This window comes from Pristis pectinata, chromosome 24 (assembly GCF_009764475.1).
Source record: "Pristis pectinata isolate sPriPec2 chromosome 24, sPriPec2.1.pri, whole genome shotgun sequence".
NCBI lineage: Eukaryota > Metazoa > Chordata > Chondrichthyes > Rhinopristiformes > Pristidae > Pristis > Pristis pectinata.
The window spans coordinates 24916286-24938604 of record NC_067428.1 but is presented as its reverse complement, the minus strand read 5'-3'; the positions used below and the strand labels follow the sequence as shown (position 1 = coordinate 24938604).

At 38.6% G+C, this 22319-nt stretch overlaps 1 protein-coding gene across 1 annotated transcript in view; it reads right to left on the bottom strand.

The window, feature by feature from the left end:
- Positions 1-539: 539 nt before the first annotated feature.
- The window catches only part of fgf22 (fibroblast growth factor 22), a 100463-nt gene continuing 78683 nt past the window's right edge, over positions 540-22319 (bottom strand). Inside the window, exons 2-3 of the mRNA XM_052037925.1 lie at positions 8528-8631; positions 540-1103 (exon numbers count right to left, since the gene is read on the bottom strand). Coding sequence (XP_051893885.1) covers positions 909-1103; positions 8528-8631 — 299 coding nt within the window. The 3' untranslated portion in view covers positions 540-908. The remainder of the gene's footprint in view (positions 1104-8527; positions 8632-22319) is intronic.

Sequence of the window (22319 nt, the reverse complement as noted above, 5' to 3'; positions counted from 1 at the left end):
TAGGAAAGAAAGAGATTTATTGAGTTGTTATGTTACATGAAAGCCAGCTTCCCCTGTTCTGAAGTGATGTTGGTGGTTCGGTAAAACCACCATCAGGAATGTTCCGTGATCGCATTAACCTAGGAGTAACATCACGATTTATAATTGCATAAATATGACCATTTCCTACAAAATTATCAGCCTATCTAACGGTCGCTTTGCAGGGCTGCATTGCCCTTGTATCTGTGCGTAACAGAAGAGTCACAAATCCATCTCTTCAGAGCTCACAATAGTTCAGTTTGGATTTCCCATGTGTGGATCTTCCATGATGAGAGCACAGTTGGTATGCAGTCCAGGAACTTACAGAAGTTAGTTTTTAATGGTTTACAAGTACATTGTTTCTCTAAAGCTGGTGCAAATTACAAATGCTGTCTTCTTTGACTAGAGCATAGTTTTCTGTGCATTGCAACAATTCAGAACTTTGGTATAGGTGCTCAATAGTACTTTAATTCAACCCCTCCCCTGTTATCCCACCCCAGATACAAGTATAGCACTGTTAATCCATTGTCCACACTCTGAGTCAAAAAAAAATCAGCTTCTTTCAGGCTTTTTTTAAAAGGCCAAATTGTTCCATTAAATCCTACTGCTTCACTTCTTTTGTCTATTGTGACTGAAGGGTTTTCCTTTCCTCTACAGAAGTCCTAAGGTTATACTGAAGAAGAGGCACTGCAAATGGTCCCAGTAAAACCTACATTTACAACAGTCTATGCTCTGTTGCCTCCACAAGCTTTACGCAGAAAAAAAAATAGCTCAGTATAAGAGATCCACGACAGAAAGAAAAGAAAATGTGCATTTCTTTCTTTTGAAGCATCAAGTGGCAAGACTTGGTAATGATATAAGTTTCAGGGCTAGTGGGCACAAGCTGACCTTTAAGGAACCATCATAGGTAGAAAGTGTGCTGAGAGATGTTTTCTCCTTGTTTTATGTCCTCGGCGAGGGGACCCTTTCCCATTCAATGAGATGAACATTTGTCGCCCTTTGTGCTTCCATTTCAGTGAGGCGTAGGTATTGTAACCATTCTCTTCTATCCTTTCCTTAAACTTGCAATTGTTGTTGTACTCTTCCTAGAAAAAAAGATCAATAGTTCAGGAATGTTAGACATTCTTTTCACTTATTTTTTACCCATAAGGTGACAATGAATTTTTCTGATTCATCCTACCACAAAGTATTCATCCATGTCATCCTGAAGACTTTTTCCCTACACTGTACCCATGGAACATAGTGTTCAAGTAGGTGACTGCAACAAGGAGTTAGTTTTTAATGATTGGTTGGTAAGGGGTAAACTTTGATTCCAATTCACAAAAAAGTTTAGGTATTTGTTTTTTTATGCTGTGTGCTTGGATTTTGATCTTATTTTCCACATAGTTGCCTTTAAACCAGACCTGACACTTTCTTTTGAAAGGAAATGTAATGGCTTGAAAATGAAAATGTGTATGAAGGTGAGATGGGATTTAGTGGTTCATGGAGATCTGTAAGAAAACTAAATATCAAGATAAATTTGATGTGCTTTAACTTTCTGTGATTTATAAAACCTGCAGTGTTTTTCCCTCTGTGAGTAGATTTTGCAGTTAAGTAGTAGTTGACACTAGTGAGGTCATGTTTTCATATTTCCTCATGAGAGAGAGGGAGGCCATTCAGCCCATCAAGCCTGTGCCAACTGTCAGAGCAATTCTATCATCCTATCATTCCAATTACTTTTCCTGTTACTAATTCTCTCAAACATACTCATTAAAACCTCCCTATTTCGCTTACTATTCATCTACACAAGAGGCAATGTACAATAGGCAATTAACCTACCAACCAGCACGTCTTTGGGATGTGGAAGGAAAGGGGAGCTCTGGGGGAAACCCACACTGACACAGGGAGAATGTGTGAAATCTGCACGGATAGCATTGGAGGTCGGAATCGAATCCAGGTTGCAGGAACTGTGCAGTACCTGCAGCACCATTCACCAGATGTGGGTGGAGGAGAGAGTCCATGAATTCAAAAGGTGAGTGCTTCTCTTTCTCCATTTATTATGTATACCTGAAGTCAGATCAGTTTAAAAAGAAGTAACATAGATGGATATATGTCTGGAAGCAGAGTGGCCTCAGTCACAGCCTGGGAGAGAGTACTTATGTATTATAGAAAGGAGTCATTGGATTTTGTTAAAGAATCACTTTGTTTTTTTTTGTGTTCAATTATTTATAAATGAATTACTACATTTCTTCTTTTTTATTTTCTTGCTGAAAGTGGGGCTGCTTACATGAAGGTTTGACCACTACCAACTTTTCTGCAGGTCCTTGGGAACCAGGCACTCAAGTACACAGTCTTTTTTTCTCTTCTTACTCATTTGTATGGTGTGTACCATTCTATCTGTCTGCCAGTTCCAGGGAAGCGAAAATTAAGTGACAAGTAGCCTTGTTAGCAGTTGACAATCTAATATAACCCCAGATCTAAAACAAAAATGAAACCTGTAATATCTAATCAATCCTTCAAGTTCATGATGTGATCTTATGGGAACCATTAACCTGCAACACATTACCAGTGTGTTTTGGCTATTGACAGAATTTTCTGCTCTCCACATCAAAATGAAGTTACTGAATCTCTTCCATTGCCTTTCATTGCATTTCATCCTAAATTTCATTTGAAAGTGCTGATAAAACGTCAATGATCAAAGTTTCAACCAATCGTGGTTGTCAGTAGCAAACGTGCAAGATACTGCTGCATGGACAAATTTAGTGTTGTAATGCTGAGATTACAAGGATTGGAATTCAAAGCACAGAGTTATCAAAATTATTTTTGCACATTGCTAAAGGTCCCTTGTGTGGTATTGCGGATGGAATGAGCTCCAAATGAAAAACAGTACGAATCAAAGTAGAAATGCTGCATTGGGTTCGCTGCTAGAGAATTGGAAGACAATGCATTCTCTCTCCAAATCTTGATTCCTTTATTCACAGTATTGGACCAAAAAGTATGGAAAATAAGGCACCAATACCTTCAATACGTTTTAACTCTGTACCTCTCCCCTTTCTGTTCAACCTGCCTAATCGCAGCAGAGCAGGGAACTATCCATATGCGTCAGTCTTTTTGCTTTCACTCTGACCCTGTGGCTCGTTGTTGGAGTCCATTTAGATATATCTTCGCATCTACTTACCCTTCATGATCTTAAACCAGTCTGTGGCAGTGTTTGTTGTCTGAAAGTATATTGATATCCAGATCTTTTACATTTTCCTGCCCCTCTTCAGATGTTGAATTGCAGTTTGCTGCTGAATCTGAGGCTTAAGGACCCGAGTGGCAGTAGGACAACTTGTATAGATGTACACATAGGGATGTTGTCACACTGACCTGTGCTACCCATCATGGTCCATTTGAAGCTCTCCCCTATTTATCTAAGCCTTTAGTGCAAAGTTCCATTTCTTTCTCTCACGTTTACTTGTTCTGCTTCTCCTTAAATATTCTTGTGCTATAAAAGAATTGAATTAACCATTTTTTACTATTGCTTGTTAGAATAAAGTGGTGCACTTGGGTGGCACATTGTGTTCAATCCTTCAGCGCTGTCAGTGATGAGTATGTACGTCTTCCCTGCGACCATGTGGGTTTCCCCTGGGTGTTCTGGTTTCCTCACACAGACTAATTAACTCCTGTTAATTAACCCCAATGTAGGGGCAGGTAGGAGAATTAGGCTGAGTTGATGGGCATTTGAGAGAAACTAGGTTACAGTGAAATAAGTGGAGGAATAGGATTGATGGGATTGCTCTGTGAGCCAACATAGATTTGATGGGCTGAATGGTCAACTTTTCTGTCAATAGAAAATACGGAGAATGAGAAATATATTGAAGAACCATAACTGGTGAATTGATAGATCTGTAGCATTAATTAAATAATCATCCAACTCAGAGGATTGAAAATGTTCCAGCCATTTAATAGTTAAGCTCTGGGATTTCCCATAAGGAATGTAACATAGCTTAGTGTTTGGGTGCTGTAGTCAAATATTTGTGTAATGGACAATTGCTTGTGAAACTTAGAGGACAATGAATACCTTTTGGCACAGAAATAATCTTATTCAGAAAGGAGTTTCTATGGGAAATAGAAATATTTCTCTGTGCTTGAAGTGACTGCTATTCTGAGGCTGGGGTTCTGTCATTATTGTTGAAGGAGGGAGAGTGGCTCATCAACAACAAATGGAACTTTTCAGGCACCCAACTTCAGCATGTAGATTAGAAAATACTCACATAATGATGGTAGATGTGCTGATGAAGGTTTTTTGCAGCCTGTGCTGCCAATTATTGAAACTAGAGGACAAAATTTGTTAAGAACATTGCAAATGTGCCATTTGTTCAAAAGAGCTTTACACTGCATATAGATGAATGCTTCTCGATGTGTGCACAGTCACTGTACGCCTGGAATGGGATGTTTGTGATGAGGACAAAGAGTGAACTCCCCATCCACCCTGGCTCCCACCTTAAAAATAAAGACAAACCAATTCATTGGGTAATTAGTGCAGTAAAACAAGTGTTCATAAAAAATTTGCTAAGATGTCTCCAGGATAGTCTGGTGTATTGTGCTCTAGCCCAGAGCAGTAACACTGATATAGAAGCATGGGATAAAGTAGGGATTTATTGTGTGTCAGGTTATGAAAGATGATCCACACCGTAGGTTTTCTTTGTATTTCATTCTTTTGTTGTTCTTATCAGTGATGAAATTCATCACACTTACCAGTATCAGTGGCAGGTATCAGAATCCACTCAACTTCAAGGTTGGCTGTGAAGTTGAGCAGAAGGTATTATTCTAACAGCTGTTAGGTAATTTAGTAAATAAGTAATGTGGGCAGGGATAGGCTGATCTCCTTGTCCTTTGCAGTCAATAGTCCACAAAACTTTGGTACATTATTTAGGCAGAGCAACAGCCCAGAAATGACAGAAACTGTGATCATGTTTCCTATTATAGAGCAAAAATTGAACATTTTGCAAAGACTTTATTCTTTCACAGGATGTAGATGTCACTGGCTAGACCAGCATTTATTGCCCTTCCCTAATCCCTTGAACATTGTGAATTGTGAGATAATTTCAATTAAGATTCAGCCATGATATTGTGGTTCCTGAGTCACATACATGTAAGGATGGTAGATTTCCTTCCAACAAGGATACCAGTGAGCTAGGTGGGTTTTTGCAGCATCCAGCAATTTTGTGGTCACTTCTACAGATACTTTTTAAAAAAATTATAAACATGGAATTAATTGACTTTAAATTCAGTTCTTGGCACAGGCTTTTGGCTGACTTGTCCAACAAAATAACAAGTGTTCTATTGTCACCTGCAGGTGGCATTTTTACAATGATGGACAATAGATAGTAAAAGAAAGCTAAGATTTGCGATGCAGTGTTGGAGGTTATGATTTGCATCAGGGTTTAAACAGATCTCCATCTGTTACAATCTTGAGAAACAACTTCATCTTCCATCTGGGCACATTGCAGACTTTCAGACTCAATATTGAATTCTCCAACTTTGGGGAACTCACTCTTTCTTTGCGCCTGGATCAGAACTGGCTGATTTCTGCCTGTCGTAACTTTGGATATTTTTCTTATATTATTTGTATAGTCTGGCCTACTGGCATGTCCCATAGTCTTGCTATTAGCAACATATTACACAGACAAGGAAATATAACTACCTCCATTAACCAATTTGGTATCACCCTTTCCCTCTGTTCTATCCATCCCATTCCTCCCACCAACCCCCCATCCCTTCTCTGCTACTGAAAACTAATTTGTTTTGATCTCTTTCCCTGTTCTAATGAAGGGTCGCAGACCTGAAATGTTATCTGTTTCTGTTTCCACCATTGCTGCCTGACAATAAATGTTTCTGCTTCTCTCTCTGACTGTCTGTTGTGAATGTAAAATAAGAAGAGTTGAATGTCCTGGCCTGTGTTCATCTCACAGGTAACACGATGTTCATATATGGATGAGGGATTTCACATATAGGGTTAGACAAGGGAAGCTGGGATTGTTCTCCTTGAGGCAAAGACAGTTGCGAGGAGATTTACAGTGTATGAGATCAACCTGGGCTTAGATAGGGTAGATTGAAGTTGTTCCCATTAACAAGATGGAGGGTCAAAGATGGAGGGCTTGGGGGGTGGGGGGTTCATAGACAATGTTCTGGGCAAAAATCAAAGAGGGATGAGAAGGAATACTTCTTTACATAAAGTGATTATAATCTAGAGTCCACTACACGTAGGGGATAAGGAAACAGTCAATCAGGGCCCTTAAAAGGGAACTGGATAAGCACAAGCTGGCTATGGGGAAGGAACAGGGGACAGGATTGCTCCAATGAGTCTACAGGAGATCGAATGGTCTCCTTTGCCAGATCATACCTATGGTCCTGGGAGTCTATAGTCATTCAGCTTAATGTTGCATGTGGAACGTTGCTGTTTTGTAGTTTGATTTCTACACTCCAGAATGATAGAGACTTTACTTCAAATGTAGCTAACTTGAAGTGATAGCAGAGGACATCACTACAGCCTTCATGCTTTCTTTTAAATTAACATTTTTGTGATTTAAATATTGCTTTAATGTTTATTTTATTCAATAAGAAATCACCAGTTGATATTCTTTCAATGTAAATGATACTAGAAATGGTGGCCTTTCCTATCTGGTCAAGAATCTTGTTAGAAAGTCAAGAAAATGAGTGAATAGAAGCAGGAGTAGGCCACAATGTCCCTTGGGCCTGCCTCGCCATTCAATATGATCTTGGTTGATCTGTGCTGGCCTCAACTCCTCTTCAGTGCCAGTTCCTCATAGCTCTCAATTCCCTGATCTTTCAAATATTTAACTATCTCTACCTTAAATATATCTAATGATGTGTCCTCCACCACCCTCAAGGGCAAAGAATTTCAGAGATTCACTACACTCTGAGAGAAGAATTTTCTAAACACCTCAGTTTTAAATGACCAGCCCCTTATCTGCAACAATGTCCCCTTGTTCGTGACTCTCCCACTAGTGAAAACATCTCAACATCTACCCTGTCAAGCCCCATTAGGATCTTATATGTTTGAATAAGGACACCCTCATTCTACTAAATTCCAAGGAATACAGACTCAACCTATCTAGTCTGTCTTGATAGGACAACTCTCTCATTCCCAGCATTAGCTTGGTGAACCTCCTTTGGACTACTTCCAATGTTACTGTATCCTTTTTTACCTGTTGAGTAAGGGCAAAAACAGAATAAAGCCTGGTGGTCTTGGCCTTCCCTTTCAGTCAAAGAGAGTTAGCTGGCACAAAAATAAGTGGTCACTTAAATGAAGAAGGAGCCATCTGCAAGCACTGTAGTGTACTGATGTATAACTGTCTGTAATTGTCTGAGTGTGTTGAGGCACAAGAAAATGAAGACAGGTGGCAAAGGAGAGAAAGTTGACAATGGTATATTTTTATTTTGCAATAACTTGCTGCAAATTGAATCTTAATTTGCAATGTCTTCTTTGTGCTAATCATTTTATATTAAGTTACAAAAAAATATTTTGATCAGGTAATACCCAAGACTCGTAGATGTACAGGTACCCACCAATATCATAAAGTACACCACCATCTTGTTCCTCACCCGCACCAATAATCCTGCTCTGATGGAGTCAGAGGCAGAGGTCACCCAAGGAAGTTCCAGGTGCTCATATTGGGAGTAAAAGATCAAGGCCAATGTCTACATAGAAATGTGTAATGGTTTATATTTTTGTAAAGCTTGGATCGGTCAAATATTTCTGAAAGGTAAGGGGGAATTTCTGCCCCAGTATTAATGCCATAGAGTTTGAAATCTTTTGTATTTGCATTTAAATATTAAAGGTTAATCTATTGCTAAGTAGACTATATTTTTCCCCATCCCTGAATCAATTTTACATTAAAAGAAACTTTTCAGATTTCAGTCACTTCTGCATCTACCATGTTGAGACTATCAGTTCCAGCTCTGTAATGTGCCTCTGGTTTGGTGTTGATTGAGCAGACATTAATAGACAGGGCAGGACATCTTCTAGTTTCTTTAAGTGAGAATTTAGGGGAAGTTCTAAAGTTCTATGTTGTGAGCCATTGTTTGTTAGGAACCAGATTGAGTGCCTATGTTTCATTTCCTTAAAGGGTAGAAATTTACCCCTAGTCACATGTGCTAAACACACAATATAATAGCAACTGTACATTGTACTCCACTGGTTCCACTGGTACAATTGAATTTTGGAAACAATATACAATGCACAGCTGCTACTTAGTTTATGTTCAGTGCACAAAGGTGATGACAAATTTCTATGTGTTGCAGTCAACAGACGAGGTACTTTTAGTCTCGCCATTTTAAACAGCATTTGAACCCTGCCCCCTGAAGAAAGAACTAGTGTGCCAACCACAAGTAATTCTCCCAACCAGCCCCTGCACCCAATTCTCTCTCCACATTCCCCAACCAAGTGCACATAACGCTTAACAGAAATTTGAGGACCTGCTTTTATAATCACTAAGAAACTGAGATGTTTGTATAACCTTACCGTGCCGTATAGCTTTCCCTTCTTGTTCATGGCCAAGTAAAAGCCAGTGTTGACCGCTTTGATTGCGACTACTCCAACATTAACTGACCTGATCTCCATTATGCCTGTAAATGAAAAGGGAACTATATTACAAAAGGAGTTGATCTAGCCCTACTGATTGACAGTCCGAGAGTAGCATCATGCTGTGGCAGAGTTCTAGATATCACTGCCCCATTGTTGCTGCCTGGAACTGTGTGTGTATTAACACTTATAGACAAAATTATTACATCTGTCACATTAATTCCCAATACATCTTATGTTGTTTCCTAATTACAAACCTATCTCAATTGATAACTAGGTAGACCTTTTCCAGCTGATGCTTTAAAGTTCTCCCACTGCACTACCATCCCTGTTTAAATTAACATACATAATCGGCTGTTTTTTTAATAAATCATGCACATAAATATCAACAGTGTTAAACTTTAATGCCCATACTAAGAGAGAACTTTGGCCTGGCGTTTTTGTTTGGCTTCCTCACGAACAAAGGCCAAATGGAACCAACTTCCATGCACAGGAGTATTTGATGCTGGGCACACATCCTTATGTCAGTAACCATATTTTTTGTGTGCTTTACATTTCTCTGGAGTGTCTGGAGAAGACTTTCTATGTTAAAGGTGCAATAATGGTGCAAATTGCGATGGCGTTATCGTTGTGCTCATAAGTTTGATGGTGCAGGCTTTGAGTTGGCTTTTAGTTGTGTATTCCCAACTGCAGAACAAGATAAAATCTTCAGTTGTGGATTGAATGAAATCTCATGATATCATCGTCTGGATCCTGCTGATGGCCAGCTACTGGCTTTGTGGAGAATGCTGCCTCACAGCACTACTTGGGGCTGCGTATTCCTGACTTCCACACCTGTACACCTCAGCGCTGAAATCAGGAGTGCGTTGGAGGTCAGAGGCCAATAGATCTGCCCTCCTGCCCTGCCACTGGACTCAGCACTCTCCCCACTGGGTTAAATGGGTTTGGAGTGTGAGTGGAGGAGAATGTGTTAAAATCTATTCCATGGATAGATGTGCTGTTCAATCAAGTGTTGTTCTGACTGCTCCCTCTAAAATATCAGTTACTAAAGATAAGATATCTTTATTAGTCACATGTGTGCAGCCTCTATTTTCTGTATATTCTATAAGCCCAGATTTGCTGATTCCTCAGCACTGTACTGGGGAATTGCCTGAGATCATGTACCAGTTCCTCGTAGCAGAGGAGACTGTAGAGGTGTGCTGGGAGTGTGCAAGTCCACGAGTGGCACAGCTTGGAAAAGGACACAGAAATTGTGTTCATTGGATGTGGCCCGGTAGTGAGAGCTTAAACCTGAAGGGAGAGTCGAGGGCACCAGGTACAACAGGAGGAACGTGAAAGGAATTGAACGGTTGGAATTTCGCATATTTCCTGGTGGTGTGATGGATACACACTGGAGAGTGGTCCCAAAACAGTTTTGTGGAAGAATATAGAATTGTATCTGACTGGAAAACAGCAAAGTATCAGAGTGGGTCGGGTAGAGGGCGGATGTGAGGTGGAGTGCGTGTAAGACCGTTCATGGGAAGCAAGAAGTGTCCAATCCCTCCCACTACCCTCATGTTCCAGGGAATGGGTTGGGAAACTCCACTAAATGTCCAGGGAGCTGTCGATTAAAACAAGTCCATTCAAAAACTGCCCTTTCCCAACTCTGACAATATCCCAGTGAAACACACAGTGAAGTGCATCTTTTGTGTAGAGTGTTCTGGAGGCAGCCCGCAAGTGCTGCCATGCTTCTGGCGCCAACATAGCATGCCCACAACTTCCTAACCCGCACGTCTTTGGAATGTGGGAGGAAACCAGAGCACCCAGAGGAAACCCACGCAGACACGGGGAGGACGTACAAACTCCTTACAGACAGCGGCCGGAATTGAACCCGGGTTGCTGGCGCTGTAATAGCATTACGCTATTGTAAAATGCCACATAACAAACCTTTGTACTCTAAGCTCTCAGACAATTGACTTCAAAAAGATGAATTTGTTCCAGTAGCCAAATAATTCATAAATTTAATGACCAATTGATAGTAACCATGACATGTCACTTAAAGTTCATACAACAGGCTTTGTTTGATTCATTCATGGGACATGAATGCCACTGGGAAGTCAACATTTATTGACCATTCCCTGGCTGCCTGTGAGAATAGGAGGAAGCCTCAAATTATTCCAGAATATCCTGCACCCTCAACAGGGCCCTCCCATCCTTTCTGTGTTCACCTGGGTGAAATTCCCATTTATGGCCAAATCAGTATTTTATAGATGTTCAACATAACCTACTTGCTTTTGTACTCCAGTGCTTCTACATTTACAAGTAAAACAGCAGTCTCTTTTTATGAAAATCAAAAAAAAACTGCAGATGCTGGAAATCTGAAATAAAAACAGAAAATGCTAGAAAAACTCAGCAGGTCAGGCAGTTCTGTGGAAAGAGAAACAGTTAACATTTCAGGTCAAAGACTCTTTATCAGACAATTTTTATAACAGACTCTTTTTTAACTTGGTTTCTAACCTGACCTGCAACTTTCAAACATTTGTGCATGTGAACACCCAGGTCTTTCTATTCCTTTAGAATTGTACGATTATCCTAGTCCATGAGGTCAGAAGTTCCAATGTTTTGATGCACTAATGAGCAATCAATGATATATTTCCATGTTAGGACACTTTGATGCATGTGCTTGCCCTTCCTTTGCAGTTACTGCCCTTGTCCTGTGTGGTAGAAGTCATAAGTCTGTGCTTTGTACATGGTGAAAAGGCTTTAGAGAGTCAGGAGATAAGAATTTTGGCGCAGAATAACCAGTACAATGTTTTATTTTGTAGTATTTACTTAGCTGGTCTAGAGTTCCTGTACAATTTCCCAATCAGCTTGGGGAAAGGCTTATGTTCCTTAAAACTACCAAGTGACTATATTACAGATTGCTGGAGGAACTCTGGGTCAAGCAGCATCTGTGGGGGGAAAGGAATTTTCGACATTTCGGTTCGAAACCCTGCAGCAATTTACATTAGTAGTGTTAGTGATGTTGACAACTGGACCCTAACCTCTGAAGTTGCCATGGTTAATGCTGAGTCAAAACACTTGAATTCACTAAAATTTACCACATTGATCAGCCTTTACTGAAATGATTCAAACAGACATCACTAAATAACATCAGCAAGTGCGATTTACTGTTCCAGGTGTTCCATTAAATATTATGAGAAATTAATCATTGGGGAATGCTTGTCATAGACAGCAAAATATTAAAAGCTGCAAAAGGCTGCAAAAGCAAGTACTTTGCTCAAAACAGTCATTTGACATTTGTTGTAATAAACAGTCAGAGTCCTGGAGTCAAATTGTTCTGCTTAAGCTTTAAAACCATAAATACTTTCAATTACTTAGCTTTATTCTGTATCATAAATTAAACAATATTTCAATAATGAAATTTTAATCATTTTATTGCTGTTTTTCTACTCTATTTTTCCTTTCCAATTACTTCCAGGAGCAGCGACTTACTGGGTTAATTGTTCTCATTGACTCTTGACATGAAGTCCTGACAAAGATCATCAAACTAAAAAGTTAAGTCTGCTTCACTCTCCTCAGAAGCATCTTTCCTGATTTCCAATATTTCCAGTGGTTTAATTTTGGTCAAAGTACAAATTACTTACACGCTGGTTATGGTTCACAGTGATTAATTGTTGGGTTATAGTTTACAGTGTTACCTTCCTTTGTTACAGCTTATCGAGACTACTTTCTTGGTTACAATTGGCAGTCCATTCCATTCTGAGCTTTGTTATGGGAAGAGATTAACACATAATTCCGAAAACTAATATACAACTTCCCCACTGACTCTTGGGAATGCTTGGTGCAAGACCACTCAAACTGGAGAAAGAGCATTTGGGATGGTATTGGGAACCTTAAGTCCAGGCAATGGAACATACAGAAGCCCAGTGTAAACATTGGAAGGAGCAGATCTGCTCACAAACTACCTGTCAGGCACCTCCTGCCTCATCAGTGGAAGAATTATTATTTAATTATTATTATTATTATTATTATTATTACTATTAAAATATTTTTTTAGAATCACTGCCATTTCTCTATTCCCATTATTAATTCCCCAGTCTCACCCTGTAATAGACCAACATTTACTTTAGCTGCTCTCTTCTGTAATATACACCTGTAGAAGTTCTTTCTGCTTGGTTTTGTACTTTTGCTAGTATACCCTTCTGACCTATCTCTTTCTTTATAATTTTATTAGTGATGCTTACCTGGTTTCCAAATTTTCCCAATATTCGTTCTTGCCACTAATCTTTACAAAATTGGATGCCTGTTCTTTCAGTTTGATACTCTCCTTAATTTCCTTACATAGCTATGGATGGTGCCTCTTCTCATAGAGACTTTCTTTCTCACTGGAATAAACCCTTCCTGAGATCTTTAAACGTCTGACACTGGTGTTCTACTATCTTACGGTTTAACCTTTTTTCCCTGTCCACATTAGCCAACTGCGTCCACATGCAGTTCACAATGAATCCTTGCTGGGTTACAGTTTGCATAAGAAATAGAAGCAGGAATAGGCTATTTGGGCCCCTCGTGCCTGCTTGACCACTGAGTAAGATCACAGTTGGTCTTATGCCTCAGTGCTGCTTGGATGCAATAACCCTATGTCCATCAGTTGCCTTCATTTCTAATTTCCTGGCAAAATCTGTCTTGAATGTTTTCACTGTTGTATTACATTGTTACAAACCGAATAGATTGATATCATTGTAATTCTTCCAATGGGTTGACATAATTGAATGATGTTAATTTCAATGCATTGGGTGAATTACAGTGGAAAACATTGTGCCATCCCCAGTTCAGTAAAATCAAATGGGTTTATACCGCAGCACTCTCAATATGTTGGAATCAATGGATAACATTATGCTCAGACTGTACTTTGATCAATGGATAAACCTGCAACATTCCAAATCAACAGGTTATATTGTAACAGACACAATAGGAAGAAATTAGTTGGTAATGTTGTAGTGCTTCCAATGAAATGATGTCAGTTACTGCCTTTACAGTGACTCCTTGCTGGGTTACAGTTCACAGTGATTTTTTTGTCATCTAACAGTGCACATTTTTTTCCCATGGGCACAAATTGACGGTGAATATCTGTGACTTACTTCACATCAGGAAGAACCCAGCAACTTTTGCTTTCGATCAACATCTACTTCCTTCAAAACTGACCAAGGGTGTCCCACAGAATCCAATACCAAGAACAGTAATCGAAGATCTCTTGTAATAGCCTTGGCTGTGATTCATTTGCTGGGGACAGACCCTGGAATTTTTGCCCTGTATAGCACTACTCACTGGTTCCATTTTCTGAGCCACTTTAGGAAGCTACACTTTTATATGTAGAATTTTCCTTTGTGTCTTCTGAAAGTCAATTAAAGAAATCAGTATTATGATGTGTAGAAAATGTTTATGGATTGTGGAAGGGATAGTGATGAACTTCCTTTTGGTATCATGAGTTTTGTGGGTGGTTAACCGAGCCAAGAAGATCTCAGAATTTGGTTCCTAAATCTAAGTGACATATTTCCCTTCAAGATTTCTCAGTTATAGAAGGAAAATAACATCCCATAATATTCCAGATCTCCCATCCCGATGTGTGAAGTTGTGTCAGGTCAGACAGCATCTAAGCTTGGAGTTAAATAGCCTCCTGGGACTGGTTCAGTGGACTCGTTGGGCCAGAAGGGCCTGTTACCATGCTGTAAGTAAAATTTAATTTAAAATTTAGGACATACTGCCAAGACTCTGTACTATGAAAAGTTTTAGTTTAAGCACAGTAATAACCAAAATTGTCAAAGGCTTTTTTTTTGTTGTGCTCTTCAGTCAGGATGATGTCAAATCAAATATGAATTTTAAATCAGATTATCAAGCTTCTAAGGAAGCCATCAATTTGTAAGAAGATGTGGTTCTTAACTTCAATACATTGACAAGTGAAGACTCTTCAGAGCGTGTTATCTCAACAGAAAATGACAATTATCTAACAGCTGATACATTACTTTTGAAAACATGGGGGCTACAGGACGTTATGTTGCTGCACCTACAATTGTCCAATTGAATGTAACTCCAAAAGAAGTTGTATATATTGTTGGCAGAAAATGATTGACTATTTGTAAAATAATAAAACCCGTATCAAAACAAACCCAATTTTCAAAGCTACCTGGGGCTGAAGACATGCTACTTGTGTTATCTGATGACCTATCATCGCCTTGTCATGCATTTTTAAGTTGCATCTTCACGCAACCATCTATATGTTTATTCTTGTAATATCTACAATCTTGTTGCTACAGGCAAGATGATGCTATTTTATATGTCACCTTTCCTATCAATCAAATCTGAAAGAGCTTCGCATGTCAGGCTGTGCTCATGTTCTTCACAACATAATATCACCCATAATTTTGCATTAATTGCTAATTGCATAACTCCAAGTACAGTTGGACTGTTAACTTAAGGGTTATTTCATTAGTGATTGTGGTGAAGGGCATTTCTGAGTTCACTATGAAGAACAGTCCCCTGAATCTAATCTGCTTATTATATAACCAGACAGCAGCAGCGAAATATCCTCTTGACAATTCAATTCAGCGAGTTGAGGTTAATAGAGTACCATGAATTATATCCAGTAGAACTGATTTCGTGCACGTTTAAGAAGGTAGGGACTTCCCTCTGCAATATCTAAAGAAGAAAGAATGTGGTGAGCTTGCTCAGGTCATTGGGAATACAAATCCAAAACGAGTAAGATTCATGAATAGCTAATCATCTCATATGGTAATGTGCTGATAACTGCAGGCCCAATTTCATACACTAATTAGAAACAGCATCAAAACATTTGCAAAATTAATATTTTGGTGCAAGTACAGGAGCAAAAATTAACTTCTGGAAGCTTAAGCACTTCCATGCGTGGTTCTGCTGTACTGGATGTGGGTAGTTCAGTGTAACACTGTAGTAAATCATCACTGGGAGATAATAATAAGGCAAATTCTGCTCATTGCTCAACCCCAAAAGTGGCTGTTAAATTCCAATTATAAATGTTTCTAATCTTTTCTGAAACAAAAGACAATTTCCCCCTTTTTTGCCAACCACACCCCATCATCGTCCTCTCCCATTCATATCCCTCGCCTCAAAGAATGGACATTGAATGGACGAGATAGACGAGATAAGTTACTGAAATGCTCAATACTCTTTCCTCCTTAGATCCCTCCACTCATCTACAGTGTGCCTTCATTTAGATAATAGTCTCTCTTTTGAAGAAGAAATGAGCACCACTTGTTAGGATATGGGGACAGATATGGGGAAAATTGCCGGCCAGGTCAAAAACTGCTTGCCATGTCATGGCAATAATAGTTCAGCTATTGATCCAGTTGGCTGTTCATGACTGATAGAAACTGATCTGTAAGTAATTTTAGCATTACTTTCTCATCCTCTCTCTCTTTCTTTCATAGAGATTATGCAAATATTTACGGAGAGGGTGGTTTTCACATTAGTTTCCATTACTAAGACCATAAGGATAAGATGCTCATTAACCTTTATCCGGGTTCATGACCAAACATGCCACCTCCAGTTTAGTAAAGAGAATAAACTGGGTTTTAAGAAAGCACAATAAATAACGATGACACACTACTTTCCACCCATTGTTACAACTTGCTCTCTGTGTCTTCCTTGGAAAACATTGCCCACTAATGGTAAAGAGATCCATTAGAATCAGGCACTCTCTGATTTTATCATTTTTCCAGTCTCAATCTAGACAACAAATGATAGAAGGTTTATCTATTGTAGGTTTTGTGTGGGCAATATGCCAGCCGTACGTAACCTCCCTTTGTTTAACACACACATTAAATAGGTACAGTAGCACAATTATAGTTTTATTAGTTTGCTAATCTGGAGATGCGAGTCCAAATCCCATTACAGCAACTGGAGAATTTAAATAGTAAAATAAATCTGGAGTTTGAAAATAGCCATTATCAACAAAGGTGACCATGATAGTTTGTAAAAGCTATCTGGTTCCTTAGGCCATCCTCATCCCCATCCCTAACAGAGAATGAAAGGAGCCTGGCCTTCATTAGATACGATGCCAAAGATCAACGAAATGACCGAATCTTAACTATCCTTAGCAGTGGTGAAGTAAGTGACTTAGTTGTGAGGGAAGTGGGTGGCCACTATTTCCTCAAGCCCACTTAACGGTAGGTAATAAATGCTGGCCTTACCAGTGAGAATTACTTTCTAAGATTGAATAAAAGAAAATTACATGCACTTTCCAGGAAGCAAAAGTTTACAGGCATCAGGAAGCTGCCCTGATTCCCCCACCATGTCCCAGAGAGATCAGCAAATATGGAATTCCCAGACCAGGGTTGGATTTTTGGCCTTTCTCACTTGAGTGAATTGGCTAGGTCTTCCCAAGAAAAGTACTTGAGGGCTTCGAGTTCTAATCATGGTTGAAGAGTAGTTACCATGCGTCTCATTATCAACAGAAAGAAGCTCAAAAAAAACCTTCAACAAAGGCAGATTGTCCAGTTAGTGGAACCGACATTGAGCAATGGCCACGGGATGTGAATGTTGGGTAATTGGGAGTGCTCAGTGCCTGACTTTCAGACTTTTTAAGTAAATGATTGGAAAATTGAGTGTTGCAGGCCAGTGATTTCTGCACACCTGACTGAATTAGCCCTGTAGGTGATCCAGAACATTATGGTGCTTTTTATGTAAACACAAAGTGCCTTGAGATAATGTAAAGCTCCCCTGCTCTTGTCTAATTTTGTTTGCTAATTAGAGTCTAATGTCTAGTACATAATTCACAATAGCCTTGGAACTCATAACAAACAATCTATTTGTAATTGGTTACAAGGTAAGAAGATCTATGATAATACCTCCTGTTATCATGTGCAGTTCATACTGCATTTTCCTACACTTTCTTTGGACAATAAGCCTGTTTTACCTTGACAGTATGGTTCTGTTTCCCAATTTTTATTGATCCCTTGTCTTTACCGAGTACTTCTAACAAACTCAGCACATTCAACATGTAATATAATAAAAGGCATTGAGGCTGATTTCCTCCCACTAGTCTATTGTGGTTTCATAATCATGGCAGATGGATTTCCTCTGTGCATCAGTTCCACTCTAAGTGATCTAAAAAGGACACATTTATAATCCCATTAGTAATAGCGTTCAGAGCAATTATTCTCGTGTGTTTTTTGAAACTGATAATGAATAGGGACGAGAGCAAATCATTCCTCATTAACCAAATCTATACTGCAACTTGCAGGCAGCCATCTGCCTCTAGTACAGGTTACACTTCCATTATTAACAGGGCCACAGTCTGACCGCAAATGGACAAGTTTAATTCCATTTTATTACATGGAATTCCAGGATATCTTTTTTTGCTTGCAGGGATCACATTCTGCAATTCTAACCATGAATAATCATGCCCACTGATTTATGGTGACTGGGGCATTCAAAATCTCTTTTAGTTGTAGTGGTTAATGAATTTTCCAGGACTTTTTCTGATACTTAAGGAATTGTATTCCATACTTAGGTACATACTTTTCATATAACTTTAGCACTGAATGGTATATAATTCCACAAGGTTTTTTATTATGAAATTTTCCAAATTTCAGAGTTGCACTTCATTGAGAATTGTTTGTTTTGGTGTAGGTACATTGTTATAAAAGTATCCTAAATGTACTTTAATCACAGAATGAGAAAAAAAATCCAACGATATAATGTCCACCTGTTTGTCTGGTTACTGTGTGTGGAATATTTTTGTCTTTTAAGTACGTTTGCCTCTAATGCTCTTGGGCTGTTTAGCGAAGCAATACAAAGCCGTTTTAGGACTCTCTTTGTCATTACGCATTTAGGCTTCTGGTGTGCTGGGGCAAGAAACTAGTTAAATGTTCTGGGCTTTGAAATAAAAGCTGTAACATGTTCGAAACTTAAGAGTGACTCCGCTTCATCCAAAAGGAAACAGGCCTTGTGGAGAGAAAAAGACTGGGTATAAGATCAATCAACCGTCTCTGACCTGATGGCCTGACTGGGTCTTTTGTCAGGTTTAAAATACTGTGTGGTCTATAGAATAAAGCCCTGACAAGGCTCCTTTTTGACCCCAAAGTGCTCACCTGAGAGTGGCTTTAACAATAGCTCCCAGTTATATTCAATGAGTGTACAAAAAAGAGTAAAAGGCTTATTAATTGTACAGATTAAAGGGCAGACCCAAAGTCCTCTAAGGCTTTAGTAAGCTTTTCCTGTGTTGGCCTCATCACCACAGTCCAGTTAGTACAATACTGCATGGGAACTCATCAAATCCCACCGTGGCCTTCCTCTGATTGACATACCTTTTCAATTATTTCACAGTTTGCTCAGTTATAAATGGAGAGGGCCTGCTTCTAAGACATCTTTTCATGTTGACTCTGCATTTGCAGCTAATGACCATGACTAGCACCTTTGATCTGGGACCCTGTGCCCCATGCTGGCTGCACTTGTGTAGGCTTAAGGTCTATCTTCCCATTTCAACACGCCTTTCTCATTCTGGCCCTGTAGTGGTGATCTGTCACAGTTAAATGTGAACAAAAGCCTTTCTTCACTCCTTGGATTTTTCTTTGGGTGGGGGTTGGGGAGTGCTGGGTTGTGGGGGGAGTGGTGGTGTTGCGCGGGGAGAGGAATCTGTCTGCTGCAGCACACTTTATTTTGTAACCCTTTCTGATCGAGACCATCCTTCAGAAGCTGAAATAATTGCTAAGGGTTACTGCTCTGCATTGGTGACCATCAAACAGAACTCCAAATTTCATGTCTTGGCAAATAAAAATGACATTGATCTTGATTTTAATAAAGCTTAATGCTATTACAGAGCAGATTATACACTGGGAATAATTTTAAATGATTTCAAATACGATTCAGGAAATGATAGTACTCTACAACAAGTTTCAAAAGAGGCAGTCTTTCAACACGGGCAGTGTTCATTATCACTCTTAAAGGTATTTTCAGAAGGAAAACACAAATAGATTCTTACCCCATCTCTTGACTATTTTCCCCAATTTTTTTATTGTTTGCCTTTTACTCCATTAATGTAAAACTCTTAATGCATTGGTTCACACTCTGTTTTTGAAACACTCGTCAAGCTATTTATTTTGAACTATAGATCTTATATGGCCCTCCAGAAAGTGATTTAGCGGATTAATTCTTGACTGTGAAATCTTACTTTTGTAAACATTTGCCCATCTTTAAACTTCCTTTCCTCCTGAAATATCTCACAACTGTGCTAATCTTTTTTGCAGCTGCCCTTTCTTCAACCCTCTCCCTCCAGTCAGATTGTAGGAAAACAACACAACACACAAGACAACTGACCTGCAGTGACTATGACTATGGTGCATTAACAATGTAAGAGAGCCCCTTAGCCTATTCCCATGTTAGGTTTAGTATATGTGTGCAAAGGTCAGCATCCCGCCCAATCAGGTGTTCATTTCAAAGAGCACCTTACATAGCAAGTTGTTTAATTCTGATAAAACATGATGCTTAGTTCTGTAGGTACAGATATATGCCTCAAAATAATGTGTGAAATTATTTTCATTGAATTCTTCCTTTGAAATATGAATAAAGTAAGCATTCAAACCGTTGTACTCGAGTACCTATTCTCAGAAATAGTTACTTTAGCGTTCCTTCAACTATTGTTATTACTTTGAATTGAATTGTCAGTTGAACTCCAATTGTTTTTTTTGTTAATAGAAAGTAATACTTGTTTGTCTTTCGTACCTACCTCTCTGCTCTCTTCCCCTTATTCTTTATATCCTATTACTTTTTATCATTTTATTTTCTTTTTTAGCATGGCTATCCTCAAAACTTCCTTTTTCTCTGGTGCACTTTTTGTCCTCTTCTGCAAACTTTTTCCACCCCTGTGCATTCTCACTCTTATGCATGTAGTCAGTTTTATCGGGACACATCCCATATTGGTCCTGTTACTAAGTTTGTAAATTGTTGTTCTTTTATTAACTTTAAGAGGAAGAGAATCAACCAAAACACACTCGGTTAGGGATGGATATCGGAAATGGATGATGAAGAGTATGTGTAACAGAAGTTTTAAGTTGCTTTGGCGTTGAGACAATGGGGACACATTAGTGAGAGAGGGATATAGAACAACATGGGGCTAAGTTATACATCAGAAAAGCATTCAAAGTTTCATAGTAGATCCATATTGAAAAAACAATTCAAGGAAGATCTTCCCCATTAAGGGCAGGAGGAATATAAAACTGACAGTTAAAGAAACAACCCAACAAAATACAATAAGAACACAACAAGAGAATCTGGCACCAGTCCCTTATTTAGTTAATACTAATTAAAGGAAACATGAAGCAAATTAATCATGAGTATTTTGAGATCACTGAATATTGGAAACTGTGCAAAGACACTGAAGAAAGGCAAATATAATACTGTTCCAGGGAACAGCATAAATGGGTACTATAAACAATGTCATCAGCTAAATGAAACTGAAATCACTCCAACTTTATTTTGTAACCCTTTCTAAATCTAGGCCTTCCTTCAGAAGCTGATATAATTGCTGAAGGTTACTGTTCTGTATTGGTGACCATCAAACAGAACTCTGAATTTCAACAAAAATGCCATTGATCTTCATTTTAATAAAGCTGCATACTATTACCAAGCAGATCATACATGTAGGGTCACTTAAAATTATCTTAACTACAATACAGGAAATAATAGTACTCCACAAAAAAGTTTCACAAGAGACAGTCTATCAACAGGGTTAGTCTTCATTACCACTCTTAAAGGTATTTTGAAAAAAAAAGCAAATATATTCTTACTACTGTTTATAGAAACTGTGCTTAGACACTGAAGAAAAGCAAATGTAATGATGTCCAGGGGACTGTAAACCTGAGAACTATAAACAATGCCACTCTTATCATCAGCAAAATAAAACTAGGTAGCAGATATCACACTATCTGAGATTCAAAATAAAGAGGGTTGCCTAATAATTCATAGTTGGTTAGTTGCACTAATGTGCTATTTAGTTGTATTCTGTCGCTGAAATTCTGTCCATTGAAATTAATAGAATAACTTTTGGAGGCAAAGTACAATGTATTGAAGTTATAATATAGCACATTCAGCACTACCCAGAGAGGATGAACATCTATGAAAGTCTTTGATAGGAGGTAAAAGATGTTGTTACAAAGTCAAAGTCGAGTTTACTGATATACTGTATGCACTAGTACATGTATGCACAGGTGCAATGAGAAACTTACTTGTTGACAAATCTACTCCACTTGAAAATATTAGTTAATCAAGAATTATTCAGTTTATATAAACCTAGACTTTTGTTAATCCAAATCAAAGACTCTTTCATAATGTAAGAAGATCTCTTCCAAATTCTTCAAACAAATTCAAGAATTCAAGATTCAAGAATTCTTTATTTGTCATTGTACTGTTGCAACAACACAACGAGATTACGATGGTACTCCCTTGCCTAATAAAAACCAAAACAGTAAATTAATAAGAGCAATTATAACTATAAAATAAAACAAACATACTTACACAAATATAAAGTATAAAAAAATAAAAAGGCAGTGTGCAAATGAACCATGATAATAATAATAATGATAATCAGCAGCATATCAATATCAATATATTAAATAACACCATGATGAGTCCAGCAGGTAAAGGGGGGAAGACATAATATGTGTATGTATTTATGTATAGGAGGTGTCAGTCCATGTTCAACAATTTAACAGCTTTGGGA